The sequence below is a fragment of the Panulirus ornatus genome, chromosome 17, assembly GCF_036320965.1.
Source record: "Panulirus ornatus isolate Po-2019 chromosome 17, ASM3632096v1, whole genome shotgun sequence".
In the NCBI taxonomy this organism is placed as follows: Eukaryota; Metazoa; Arthropoda; class Malacostraca; order Decapoda; family Palinuridae; genus Panulirus; species Panulirus ornatus.
The window spans coordinates 51,453,605-51,468,540 of NC_092240.1; the positions used below are offsets into that span (position 1 = coordinate 51,453,605).

General features: G+C 39.2%; 1 protein-coding gene across 4 annotated transcripts in view; it reads left to right on the forward strand.

The window, feature by feature from the left end:
* LOC139754749 (uncharacterized) overlaps window positions 1–14,560 on the forward strand; it is a 159,885-nt gene extending 145,325 nt beyond the window's left edge. For 3 of the 4 annotated variants that reach the window (XM_071672507.1, XM_071672504.1, XM_071672506.1), the window contains 4 exons: window positions 1,528–1,732; window positions 6,938–7,446; window positions 10,995–11,303; window positions 12,319–14,560. In XM_071672507.1, the coding sequence (XP_071528608.1) occupies window positions 1,528–1,732; window positions 6,938–7,446; window positions 10,995–11,303; window positions 12,319–12,735 (1,440 nt within the window). In that variant the 3' untranslated portion in view covers window positions 12,736–14,560. The remainder of the gene's footprint in view (window positions 1–1,527; window positions 1,733–6,937; window positions 7,447–10,994; window positions 11,304–12,318) is intronic. The other variant, XM_071672505.1, reaches the window with a different exon arrangement.
* Window positions 14,561–14,936: the final 376 nt, after the last annotated feature.

Genomic DNA, 14,936 nt, shown 5'->3' on the forward strand with positions numbered 1-14,936 from the left:
CCTATATCTTCTAAAGAAATCTGATCTAAACACCCTTCTTCCCTTCCTGAACCCACTTTAGTCTCATCAACAAGGGTTTCATTAATCCTTTTAACACAGTCACTGACCTACCATACGTCATGCCGTTTATGCTAAGAGATTTATTCCTCGATAAATCCCACAATCACTTTTACTTCCCTTTTTATACAGTGAAACAACTACTGCCTCCTTCCAAGCATCAGGCACCTGACCACTTTTCTCAGCTTCCTTATACACTTTCCAGATTCATTCCTCTGCAGTTTAACCCCCCACTCTTCATATTGCTTACCCATCTTTTCCATCTAAAAGCTTTCTCCTTTGTAATGTCTTTGTGTGTAGTTATTTTTCCTCCTCCTTTCCTCCTTCCCGTACATTGCTAATAGACTATTTCGCTTATTTTTGGTGCGTTGGAAGGCTACTAATGGTTGTTCAGAGCTTTTCTAATGGAAAAAAAATCTTTTCTTTTGGGTAAATGGTGGATTGAAAGGAAGATTAGAAGTAACAGCATATTGTTATGCATCTCTCACTAATAGACAGACCCCTGTGAGCATTTGAGAAAACATGCTTGATGGCATGCAAAACTGCTTTACCCACCAAAGTATTCACCTCTCTGATGATAGTAAAACATATAAAGTTGGCATACACTCATACACAGGGATTCAGTAACTGTTACAGACACCTGCCCAGGCTTATGATGTCAGTGTTATGTCTGAAGTAATGAAACTCCAAGCTGCCAGCCACTTACGTCATTCACAAGCTGAGTCTGTCACCGAGTGGACTGACTGACATTTGCTTGAGAACTAGTGTACCTGGAGTTGATGCTGGTATCAGCTGCCACAAATATGGTTGCAACCTTAAAATTAGTTCTGATTGGTTAGCCTTACCACTACCATATTTGAATGTGCAATATTTGCTCATTGTTATGATGTCTGTTTTTATTAATACATTGTAGTAGAGCTATTGTTTATTAATAGGCCTGCCATTTTGACGTGAGTGGCTGGTCACTTGATTCTACCTCACCTCCATGTTATGATATCATAGACCTAGGCAGGTTGCTGTATGGTTGCTGAGTTTCAGTAAACAGTCCTTCTGGATATCCTTTATTTTGTGGGTAATACTGTGTTCTGATCCCCCACTGAGGAAGAGCATCCTCAGATGCACAAAGGGCTCTTTCTGTGAGAGAGAAATGAATTTTCTTCCTTCAAAACCTACATTTTCTTTTAACCTCAGGAGGCAATGCAGTATTCTGCAGGTTCATTTAAACTATATAGCAATATAGTATTTGAGAGTGTTACTGCATGTAGATTTTTTAAAGATAGAGATATTATGATTAAGAGTATGAATAAAGTGAGATCAGATATGACTAATTAGCATTATTTTCTGGGTATTCTTTTCAAGAAATGTGATGTAGATAGAGATCAAAGTCCTCTTACATTACACATAATTGCCCCAAAGCTTATGAGATGTTATAAAGATGGACATATTTCATTTGAAGTTTTATTTTTTCAGCAGGACATCTTTGTGGCACTCTTACGGTCATTTCATGCGGCACACAGCCTTATCCTTCAAGAAGATGGCATGTTAACCACACTGACAGCAGCTGTGGTGGCGCCCTTAGCAAACAAGGACCAGTTTGTAGTATGCGTATGTAATGTAGGAGACTCATTGGCATATGTCTATTCACAAAAGTTTGGTGTTCGAGAGATCACACAAGGTAAGATATGCTATTGTCTTATCAGAGGTTAGCATTAAACTGGCAGTCCCCACTTAGCTGTTTTAACTGGTTTCAGAAAGACTGAGCATTCAGCAAAACAGCACTAAGTGGGGATAGATATCCCATAAGAAATAGAGTAAATAACTGTAATTTATTACCTTGGATTCTTTTTGGGAAAAGAATGACACTGAATAATGAAAATATAATGAAATTGGTTAGATAAGGCATTGTTTATTTCTGATATGTTACAAAACAGTCATGTGCTTTAGATAAACATCTTACAGTATGATTAGTTACATTGATGAAGTTAGGATGACTCGTATACCTAACAAACCAACCACAACCAGCATCCACTTCTAAACATCTTTTGGTGCAACCATTTCATATACAAGTTAACTTCTTTTTTTTTCCTCTATCTCTCTTCGTGTGGCCAGTTCATATACAGTTAAAACTATTGAATTGACCACCTCAGCCTTTAGGTAAAAATGCTTGTTGTGGCATCTCTTGCATTGTTACTAGGTGCTGCTACCTAAATTTTTTCCATATACTGGTCACTTGTATATGAAGATGTTAAGGAGGCTTATACAATTGCTTTTTTATTTTTATATTTTTTAAGGCTCAGTCCTGGACAAAAGTCTACATCAAGGCCAGGCTTTGATTCGATATAGAGAGAATTATGAAACGGAAAAAGAAAAGACAAGGGAAAGTATTTGCTAATTTTTTAGAAAGTGAAAAACCTGTCTTTTGAAATGTGCCAGGTCATAGTTATTGGGAAAGACATGAGAGGGCAGAGAATTCCAGCAGCTTGCTGAGTATTGTGTGGTCTAGCTAGTGGTGTGGCCACACATACAGCCAGCTCTTGGGAGCAAAAACCAAAGTAATACCTATAGAAGATGAAAAGTGAACCAACATTGCAGTTTAGGGCAAGGTGTTCGAGTTTGGAAGTTAGCCTGGGCAGTTTATAAGTCGAACCTCTTTTGATTCAACTCTGTCAAGTAAGACTGCAGAGTTAGAACCTTCCCAAATGTGAGAGGAGTACTCCATACTAGGATGAATCAATCCCTTGTATAAACAGAGCAACTGTTCTGAAGAGAAGCTTTGACATCTAAACAGTACACCCAATTTAAGTCTTAGAGGCAGACTTAGTTATTCCTGTAATGTGGGGTTTCCAAGAAAGAGTGGATGTTAGAGTAATGCCAAGTATGTTCATTGAATCAAGAAGTGGAATTACAGAACTTTCAAAAGAGAGATGAGAGTTTTGAGTTTTCAGTTGAGAGATGGGTAGAAACTGAGTCTTGGAGGCATTAAACTTAACAAGATTTTGTTTACCCCACTGAGATATCCTGTCAGTCTGAATTTATTGAGGAAGCTGTGTCAAGACAAGATGCAGATCAAGTGAGAAGAGGGATGTGGATGAATGCAGTGTTGAGTCATCAGCATATTAGTACACTGGATTATTTGTGAAGTAGAGAAAATTGTTGAAAATAAGTAGAAAAAGTGTAGGAGACAGGACAGAACCTTGAGGGACACCGCTCTTAGTGATAATGGGGGGAAGGCTGATCATTCAACAACCACAGAGATAGATCAGCCAGAAAGGAAGCTAGATATGAAGGAGCATAGTGAGGGAGAAAAGCCAAAAAAAAGGAAGCTTAGAGATGAGACCCTTATGCCACACCCAGTCGAAAGCCTTAGATATGTCAAGGGCAACTACACATGACTCCCCAAAATCTTCCAAGAGATGATGACCAGGCATTAGTAAGATAGAAAAGAATATCTTCAGTCGATCTCTTCTTATGATAGCCATACTGGTGATCAGAGAGGAGATTGATTTTCTGATTTTCGAAGTGTTTCAGGATATGGGAGTTGAGGAGGGATTCAAAGATTTTGGAAATGGTGGATGTCAAAGCAATAGGATGATAGTTAGAGGGGTCAGAATGGTCAACCTTCGTAGGGATGGGATGTATCAATGCATGTTTCAAAGGAGAAGGAAAAGTTTTAGTTTTTAAACAAAAATGAAACAGATGAGCAAGCACAGGTGTGAGTTCAGAGGCACAGTCTTTCAATACACAGGGATAAATGCCATCAGGACCATTAGCCTTGTTTGTGTCCAGAGAAAGAAGTGCTTTTTGAAGAGTCCAAAAGAGTTTATTGGAAGGGGCATAGGATTAGTAAGAGGAGTATCAGGGGGAGAGACAGTTGTGGTACCATCAGAGCGGAAAGTGAAGGGAAGGTGGAGCGACAGTTGTTAGAGATGCCCTTAGCTAAAGACCAGAAAGACCTATTAGTGGATGATGAGGAAAGGTTATTGCACTTCCTTTGAATGACGGAATGCTTTGCCTTGTGCATAACGTGCTGCGATTACAGGCAGTGATATAAGCTGAATGGGAGCCAGAGGAAGAAAGTTTTTGCAAGCCTGATATGCCTGATCCCTTGCCTGAATGGCCTCAGAACAGGAACAGTAGAACCATAGATAGGATGAAGAGGTTGTCTTGGAGGAAGAGCGGATAGATGCTTCCATTCTGCAAGAATAACCTCTGCAATGTATTTGATGGAGACAGAAGCATCACGACATAAGAGACAGTAATTCACTCAAGGAAAGTCAGAAAAGAAGTCATGTAAGTTATTCCAGTCAGCTTTGTTAAGGTGTCAGTATTTATGCTTAGAAGAGCTGGTGGAGGGCAAGGTGCCATTAGAATAGATACATTTGTGGGAGTGTGATCAGATGAACCAGACGGGGCGAGATTGTGTATTCACAGTGGGATGGACCAGAGGTGAAAAACATCCAGAATATTAGGAGAGTGGTCACAGCAGTCAGGAAAATGGCTAGGGTGGGAGAGAATTTGCTCTAAATAATTAAGAATGGATAACATGAGGGCTTCAATCCCTCCATGGGAGGAATTCATCCATTCCCTGTGGTGAACATTGAAATCCCCAAGGTTGAGGATTTTGGCTTGTGGGGAAAAGGATGTCACAGTCTCATTGCAGGAGTTTAAATAATTGAAGAAGGATATAAATATGTAGAATTAGGAGAGCAGTAGGTGAAGCAGAAGTATGGAAGTAGGGAGACAGACCTTGAGCCACATAACATCTAAAAGTTTGGAAACTCAAGGTCCTTGAGGCATACAACAGGTGTGTTGATGTTGGAATAAGCACGAACAACACCTTTGAACTGGAATTGTGAGTGGAGTTTATAGTTAGATATGAAAAAGGGAGCAGTGAGAACATTGTAAGACAACTGTGTCTCAGACAGAAGCGAGATATTAGGCAGATGGGGTTCAACTGAGGTGAGATTACTAGAAAGACTACAAATGTTGGTATAGTGAATAGAAAAAGATGAAGGTCTAACAGAGAAGGAAAGGTCATGGGAGGGGCTGGTACTACTACTGCCAGAGCTCTCCCTCTCGTTGGTAGTAGAGTCAGGTAGAAACCCAGAGAGTCTTAGCACCCCATGGTGCAGGGGACTTGGTGCCATAGATTTGACAGACTGTCATGGTGATACTTTTAAGTGTTTGAGTGGACAGGAATTGACAAAAGTATTGATGTGGAAAAAAGAGTAATTATGATAAGCAAGGTTTGAGTAGGTGTATGGTGTTTGTAAAAAGGAGATGGTAGGGCTAGCCTGATAGTCCAGTTTTGGTGAGACAGAAAGTAAGACCAGTAATCCTGACATGGAGAGTGTAAGATGGTTGCAGGCACCTTTTTAACGCCTTTCAGCCAGGACGGTAGTACCGCCCTGGGTGGCACTATACATACATTCTGCCACTCCTCAGACACTTCACCATGATCCATATATATAATGAATATTCTTACCAACCCTTTCTTAATAAATTCAACTACAGTACCATCCAAACCCGCCACCTTGCCGGATTTCATCTTCCTCAAGGCTTTCACCACCTCTTCTCTCTTAACCGAACCATTCTCCCTGATCCTCTCACTTTGCACACCACCTGACTAAAACACCATACATCTCCCACTCTAACATCAAACACATTCAACAAACCTTCAAAATACTCTCTCCATCTCCCTCTCACTTTACCACTACCTATTATCACTTCCCCCTTGCCCCTTTTACTGATGTTCCTATTTATTCACGTGTCGTATTCACATTATTTACCTCCCTCCAGAACATCATTTTATTCTCCCTAAAGTATAATGATACTCTCTCACCTCAACTGTAATTAGTCCTCTTTTTCAACTATTGCATCTTCCTCTTGACCTCCTGCTGCTTTCTTTTATACGATTCTCTGTCATTTGCACTCCTTCCTTGTAAGTATTGTCCAAACGCCTCTCTTTTCTTTTTCACTAATATTTTACTTCTTCATCCCACCACTCGGTACCCTTTCTAATCTGCCCACCTCCCACCTTTCTCATGCCACATGCATCCTCACCCACCCCTCACATCATTTGCTCTCACCTTTTACCATTCTATTCTCAATCTCTCCTGGTATTTCCTCATACAAGTCTCCTTTCCAAGCTCAATTACTCTCACCACTCTCTTATCCCAACATTTTCACTTCTTCTTTGAAAACCTCTACAAATCTTCACCTTCGCCTCCACAAGTTAGTGATCAGACATCATACATGCTGCCTCTCTCAGCACATTAACATCCAAAGGTCTATCTTTTACATGCCTATCAATTAACTCGTAATGTAATAATGCCCTTTAACCATCTCTCCTACTCACATACATATACTTATGTATATCTCTCTTTTTAATCCAGATGTTTCCAGTCACCCATCTTTTTTCAGCACACAAATCCACAAGCTCTTCACCAATTCCATTCACAACTTTGAATATCCCATGTGCACCAGTTATACCCTCAACTGCCATATTACTCACCTTCGCATTTAAGTCACCCATCACTAAAACCTGGTCTTGTGCACCAAAGCTGGTGACTCACTCTGTCTTCTATCTCCCAAAACACTTGCTTTTTGTGATCTTTCTTCTCATGACCAGGTGCATAAGCACCTGTAATCACCTATCTTTCTCTGTCCACTTTCAAGATATATATATGAATATATTATCCCTGGGGATAAGGGCGAAAGATTACTTCCCATGTATTCCCTGTGTGTCATAGAAGGGATTACCATCTCTCTCTATGAGGCCTCTACAGCACTCAGAAGTTGACCATGTCCATTGGGACCAGAGGTCAGAAAATGTAGTGTTTTTCTTAGATAGTTTACTGAAGTTGCTTTCTTATTTCAGGTTCACATGATATCTACAGTATGCGTGATATGCGTGATGCCTTAGGAGCCTTGGGGCCTGTGGATGGTCAGAATCCTGAGTTGAATAATTTGACTTGCTCTTTAACATACTGTGATCCTGGAGATATTGTCTTTCTCACTAGTGATGGAATTTCTGATAACTTTGATCCAGTTGTTGGAAAATTTGCAATTCCAAGGAAAGAGAAAGAAACTAAAAATAATGTAAAAGAATCACAAAGTGCAGAGAGACCAAAGTCACAGAGCGTAGAGAGATCAAATTCTGGGAAAGGGACTAAAGAACAGCAGAATGGAGTCCAGGAGCCACAAGGTGAAGGATCCAAACCACAAAATTCAGCAAGAGAACCTCAGAATAATGGACAAGGCAGACGAAATGGTGAGCGACATAATCCTAACCAGAAGCTTTCTCAACAGCAACAAAGGGGAAGAGCAAGAAGACCCCAGCAAGGAACAAGAGAACAACCAGTTGGGCCAGGACGAGGGGGAAAGCAGGTGTGTTTGTGCGTCTTTTTGTACAAACAGTAGTTTTGATCATTATTGTTATGAAGAATGTCGAGATGCTTTCTGTCGACTGCATTTCCCTAGGTCTGTCTCTTTGTCTGTTATCCTTAACTATGTTTGCATTTCCATAAGTTATAAAAAGTACATCTAACTTTTCATTTCACTTGCACCCATTCCTTCCTTAGTTCCAGTATGCTAAAGTAAACGTGGTATTCTGCATATGTAAAAAATCACTTGGTTAGATGTATATTTACTTTCAATTGTAGGATTATAGCTTGACATGCTGTTTCTAGATTTCATCAGTTATGAGCTATATTTGTAATTTTCCTCTGAAGATTGGTGACTTCGTACGTGCTTCTTACTGTTAATCATATCCTCATTTGAGACTCTTCAAGGATCATAAACATGATTTAACAATACGCATCTTCTCTCTTGCCAAGATATATGGCCCAGTCATTGTAGAATGACATTTTAAGACATCAAATCAAAAGAAGCTGGGGGAGTAAAAAGAATGACCTGCCCAGTGACTTAGTAAGGAAGCCACTGAGAGCTTCACATCTTGGTCTACGGAGGAGCCAGAGTAGCTTTCATATTTTTTGTATGATCAGTGGTGTTTCCTTTTTTAAAGTAGCCATCAGATCTTGCCCCCTAATGGAGGATCTTGACATCCGTTTGGATTAAGCTTCTATTGTAGGCAATACCAATTGGGAGGGTTGCATTGAAGCTGACGACTACCATGTAAGTGTAAGTCTACCATGATAGCTGCACTCCTAAAACGCTTCTTCACTCAGGAGATGTGCTTGTTTCGGGAGTATTGTTGTAGCACTTACTTCAGCTGTTATGTTCTATACTCACTGCTACATTCTCTTGCCACACTTTCCACACTGACCTTTTTCCCACACTGTGGAAGACTAAAACTGAATCACAATCCATGTTTGCATGAAACATTGGGATTCTGTTAACGTTTTGCTCTCGAAGGCTGTTGCATCCTTTGCTTACATGCATGTTTCGAGCCTTCTTCCTCTTCCAAATTCTGCTCACAGTTTAAATTGCACAAGAGTTGCATTCAAGAGAAACAGCCCGATGAAAATGATGGTTGTTCATGTTTGCCATATGCTCTACAATGATCTTTGCTCCCTGCTTAAGAGCATAGAAAAAGTGGCATACAGCACACAAGTCTGCTTCTCTGTGGAAACATACCTCCCTCATAATTGTTCCATGAGTATCAAGTTTTGCCAGTGGTCTCACACACTGTCTCACATACCACCTTGTTTTCTGGTCACAACTCAAGCTAGATGACGTGAAAAGCTCCTTCTCATCATTTGACTCATACAGGGACTTGGACCATTTCTTCAGCTACTTCACTTTGCTAGTTGCATCTCCTTTTCCTTCTATCTCCTCCCACGTAATTTGTTTCAGGTTGGTCTAAATGTACTTTCTCCTCACTGTGCCAGATCTACAGGTTGTTTCCATTTCTCTCCTTACAAATGAAATGAACACTTTTTCAGTGTACTTTTAGAACATTTATAATCCAGATGGGGTCAGGAGGCCTGTCAAAAGATTTTGTGTCCACATGTAATGCAGGCTTTTCCTGATCAGGAACATCATTACAAACAGGAGGTCTGATTTCGTACCTCCCCTTTTAGTCGCCTTCTACAACACGCAGGGAATATGTGGGAAGTATTCTTTCTCCCCTATCCCCAGTTTTATAATGAAATTATTTTCTTATTTTCTTTTCACTTGCCGTTGAAAATATTTGATGTTCATTTGCCTGTTGTGTCATGTACCTCATTTGACTATTTCTTATTTCTCACTTAGGAAATGCCAGTTGAAAAGATTTAGTTGCTGAGTTATTAGGTAGGCATTATGATATTAAATAAGAAAAGATTGTAACTTGCTTAAAACATAACTTTTTTTCTGTTTCCAGCTAAATACTCTGGACTGGAACCAGGTCCTTTGCAGATTAGTTATAAGTTTCAGCAAATTTATAGAGACTTAGTTGATGCATTTTTGTCCCCATTGAGAGATAAACATGAAAGCACCTCAGGGGAATGATTGCATGTCTGTTGTCATTGTCTTCCTAATTAGGAAACACTTTTTGGCCATTATTAGATTAATTACTGATAGGTTGTCTGTGTCTACCTAAATTTGTTAAAACCATTATGTGTGCGTTTTAGTTAGTATGGGGAAATGACGATCAAGGATGAAGAATAATCTGCGAGTCCTCTTGATTTTCCTTACTTTTTTTGTTATATCGTGACACATTAAGTATGAAATTATTATTAGTGTGTTTTGTTTTCTACAGTTGTATATCCATGTCAGTATATCTTGCCATACAATCTCTCTATGAATTTCTCCAGCACACAAACTGTATACATAGAAGCAGTGAAAAATTTTATCAAGGATGTAAGGCATGCATACCAGTAGGAAGGGAGGAGAGTGATTGGTTCCAAGTGAAGGTCAGTCTGCGGCAGGGGTGCGTGATGTCTCCATGGTTGTTAAATCTGTTTATGGATGGCGTGGTTAGGGAGGTAAATGAAAAAGTTTTGAAGAGGGGGGTAAGTATGCAGTCTGTTGGGGATGAGAAAGGAAAACGTTGAGAGTAAATTGAATAAGAGCAAAGTTATTAGGTTCAGCAGGGTTGAGGGGCAAATTAGTTGGGATGTAAGTATGTGAATAAGAGCAAGGTTATTAGGTTCAGCAGGGTTGAGGGGCAAATTAGTTGGGATGTAAGTTTAAATGGAGAAAAAGTGGATGAAGTGAAATATTTTAGATATCTGGGAGTGGACTTAGCAGCAAATGGAACCATGAAAGTGTAAGTGAGTCACAGGGTAGGGAAGGGAGTGCAGGTTCTGGGAGCATTGAATAATGTCTGGAAAGAGAGAATGTTACCTTGAAAAGCAAAAATGGGTATGTTTGAAGGAATAGTAGCTCCAACACTATTATATGGTTGCAAGGCATGGGATATAGATAGGATTGTACGGAGCCTGACATGCAGGAGAGTGAGGTGTACAAGGAATAAGATGAATGGGAATGATGTGGTATACCGGGGTCGATGTGCTGTCAATGGACTGAACTAGGGCATATGAAAGGTCTGGGGTAAACCATGGAAAGATCTGTGGGGCCTGGATGTGGATAGGGAGCCGTGGCTTTGGTGCATTACACATGACAGCTAGAGACTGAGTGTGAACAAATGGGGCCTTTTTTGTCTGTTTCCCTGGCACTACCTTGCTGATGTAAGGGGTGGCAATGCTGTTTCCTGTGGGGCAGGGTAGTGCCAGGAATGGATGAAGGCAAGCGAGCATGTATATGTATGTACATAAAGGTCTGTATGTGTATGTATATGTATGTAGTATATGTTGATGTGTATATGTATGTGTATGGGCATTTATGTATATATATGTGTATATGAGTGGATGAGCCATTCTTCATGTGAGTCCTGGCGCTACCTTGCTGATGCGGGAAATGGCAATCAAGTATAATGAATAAATGAATATTATTTTTATCAACTCATACTATGTTTTATCTTTTTTTGGCAGCCTGTAAGTAATGTCAGGTCAGTAGGAGCTGGTCTTCCTGAAGATGAAGATGTTAACACAGACCCCTATCTTCCTTTGGTTGAGGCCCATCAAAGACATGAACTAACCTTGCTACGTATGGAAGACCTTTTACGTTGTGGCTTAACAAGCTTGGGTCCTGTTACCAGTGCCCAAGGACTTTGTTTAGAGATGGTGCACTTTGCCACTAAGTTAACTGTTGCTAAACGTCGCATTTTAGAAGATCCAGACTTGTACCCAGCAGCTTCAAAAGACCTTTCTAGGTCAGACCAGCGCAACAGACGTAGAAAGGTTTGTTTTCAAAGTCCTACATTTATTTCTTTATGAAAATTTTTGAACTCACACAAATCATTCTTCATTACTAGAATTTTCTTGTGGTAAGCACAATTTTGGCCGAATGGTAAGAGCAGCAGATAAAAGTAGTAGGTAGGAGAATTAAGCAGAAGCATTAAATAGAAACACTGGGTAGAAGCAGTAGGTAGGAACTTTAGGCATGAGCATTAGGTAGAAATTGTGGGTTAGATCATTAGGTAGAAGCATGTGGTAGAAACATTAGGGAAGAGCAATTAAGGTGCTAAAGGCTAAAAGGTGGCACTGGATTTCAGTTATGGAGACTCCTTTTGCTGTGGCCACCCACTTGACTGGTTTGTATATTATTATATGTATGGCTCGTGTTAAGGTGCTTGAGGAATGGCTGAATTCATGTATAGTGCTATTGTATAACAGCAAGGGTGACAAAAGTGAATGTTCAAAGTCCAAAAGTATAAGAATATATGCAGTACATTTGGAATGGGGGGTAAGTCATTTGTTGTTTGTTGATAATGCATTATTGGTGAGAGATAAGAGTGACAAACTGAAAAGCTGGTGAATTAATTTGGGGAGATTGTTAAAGGAGAATGTTTGAGAGTAAATTAAATGTGAATGAAAGTTTGTTATTAGGCTTAGTTTTGATTTTCTTTTAGAGAGAGAGAGAGAGAGAGAGAGAGAGAGAGAGAGAGAGAGAGAGAGAGAGAGAGAGAGAGAGAGAGACTGGAGGAGGTGGAGTTTATTTGATACTTAGGAGTGGATATGGTACTGAATGGAACCATTGGAGCAACTGAACCATAGAGTGGGTGATGGGGCAGAGGTCTTGGGTGCATTATGGAAAATTTGTACTGAAATTTTAGGTTTTGGACAACCTGAGAGCCCTGCTGCCTCTTAGAAACATTTTGTTGGAGCTGCCTTCTGCCACTGGCCTGGCAAGGGTGAGGCACTAAAGGCTAAGAAGCAGCACTGTACTAGATTCAACCCTTTATATGTTTTTCAGGTTTGTGAGAAGCTGGCTCTGGTACCAGGCAAGTTAGATCATGCAACAGTGGTGGCATACACTGTTGGGACTTACCGAGAAGATGATTGTGGAGAAAGAGAGGATGACCTAATTAGAAGGCCAATATTGAGGGCAGCACCGCTTGCTTCCCCAGACTCTACACGCAGTTTGATATCCCAGTTAGATGAGGTTCGACTTCCTGACCTGCCAACAGCTAGTACAAGCACTGCCATGACACATCCTTATAGCAATGGTTCAGATTCTCCAAGAAAGACAAATCAAGAATCATCTGAAGGGAAATGGGGTGAAAAGGGAGGACAGATTCCTCGTACTAAGTATTCTCAAAACAAAGAAAATCTAAGCCCAAATACAGGCCAAGTACCATGTAGGCCAGCCTTAATTGAGACAATTGTATGAGATTGCCAATAATAGCTTTAAGCATTTTTAAGATAAAACAAATTTAAAAGATATGTAAACTGAATACCACTGTATTTCATGCCATGCAACATTACTCAATCGAGACCTTGCTGCCTGTCTCCCCTGCTCTTGCTCTGATTTGGAGATTTTTCAAAATGTTGGTAAACTGCAAGCCTCCAATTAGCTGTATGATGTACTTTAGTAACTGTTTTACAGCTCAAGTTCCACTACTCAGGAATACTTTTTATTCCTTTGCTTAGTTTCATGCACAGCCATCTGCAGCAGTAGAATTTTATAAAAGCCCTGTTATGATAAATGCATTAAGAAACTGAACAATGTACCAAATCGATTTTGAAATTATTGTACTTAACTTTGGTGAAGAAGTTTCTAACTGTTGTGTAAACTATTTACAGTAACAGTTTAAAAAGAATATTAATGAATTTATGTGAGGGATATAAACTGTGGTGCTCATGGTGACACTATATAAGGCAGTCAGATGATAATGATGTGGTCTAGATGGTGCATAGGTATATATTGACACAAGCTATCTGTGATGTTAGGAACAAAGACCATAAGTATATTATATACCACATTTTCCTTTTCGCGCTGCAGCACAGAGCAAGTTTACAAATATGAGTTTTTGAGGGGATGCATATAATTGAGGTGTTTCATTTTCATATGGTAACTGTTCATGGACTGCCTTAAGGTAATGGAAATACAGTATATCTTGCTCAGCAAATGCATGACACTCTACCAAGAGGTATCACATTCACACACCATTTTGCATTTTCGTAAGTCATTCCAGTACATGAAATGATAGTCTAGTCCTCATAGCACATTTCATGGCACTTTTAATACCATAGTCCTCTGAGTGTACATTTTCCAATATAACTGCTTCCTTGAGTGTAGGAGACGATCTGAAGAATAAGGTTGTAAACTATGATTGATGGAAAACAGCATTTTATTTCAAATTTTATGGTTGTTCAACTTCATCCAGTGAATTAATTTAACCTTAATATTCTCAGATGAGATTTTCGTTACTGTGCATGTGATATGATTAAAACTATAAGGATCACAGAAGCATCACTTTATTATTATTATTATTTAAAATAATTCCTGTGATAAACCAGTAATAATAAGATTTTTTAAAAGCGCATCTTTTTATCAGTTCTTTTAAACTATTGACTGCAGGTAACCCTGTTGACTGGAACTAATGGTCATGCTGTTTTTTCATCTATAATTTAGATCTCCAAAGGTCATCTTCAACAGTGTATTGTCACCATGCCTTTCATTTTACTTGAGAAATGGATTATGTATGTGAGTGATAATGAAGAATGAACCAAGCACACTGGAGTACCAGCAAAGGTTGAATTATATTTAGAGAAGACTTCTTTCAGACAGTTTTAGATTTCACTTTATCCAAATTTTCCAAATTACTCTAGGATAAGCAATATTTGTCTCAGTGACTATAAACCTCAGTATGGTATAACAACACAATAAATAGATAAACTTACGAATAGTATCTGCTAAATGACAATCACTAAAACTTGTAAAGCTGAATTACTGTTTGTATGTGTTTTGAGTTGTAAATTCAGTCATATGTACAATTTTATTGATATCCACGGTACATAATGAAGAGTATTGTTAAACAGCACTCTCTGTGGTACAGCAGGATATCCAGTTTTCTGAGTAGGATTTGAATTCATACAACCATAATCCTGTTTCTTTACTTGGTTAAACTTCTGAAAAAATATCACTCACCAGTGCCACCTTTAGACATGTTTTAGAACCATGCAAATGTATAATAAATATGAGAGTATTGTTATGATATGTTTTATTTTTTTATTTTAGAATATTGAGTATTTTGAGGATGTGGTTGATATACTAAAATGAAACTAAATGATGAAATGCTGGTTGGGAATTGAAAACAGAAGTGTTTTTTCTTTTTGGTAGTAATTGCTCCAAGGAACGATTTCAAGTGTTTAAATGATATGTCATACTATTTATATATATATCATTACCTCGGCACCAATTTTTGTGAGTCCTGTGTCACCTAGGACCTTCCTAAAGGCTCTAGCACCACAAGGCTGCATTGCTTCCAGTAGCAGGAAAATGGAGGCTTCTATGGAGTGAGAAGGTCTTTGATGAGACTATACTCCTAATGATAACAGCCTCACTAAAGTTGACTTTTCACTTGCACT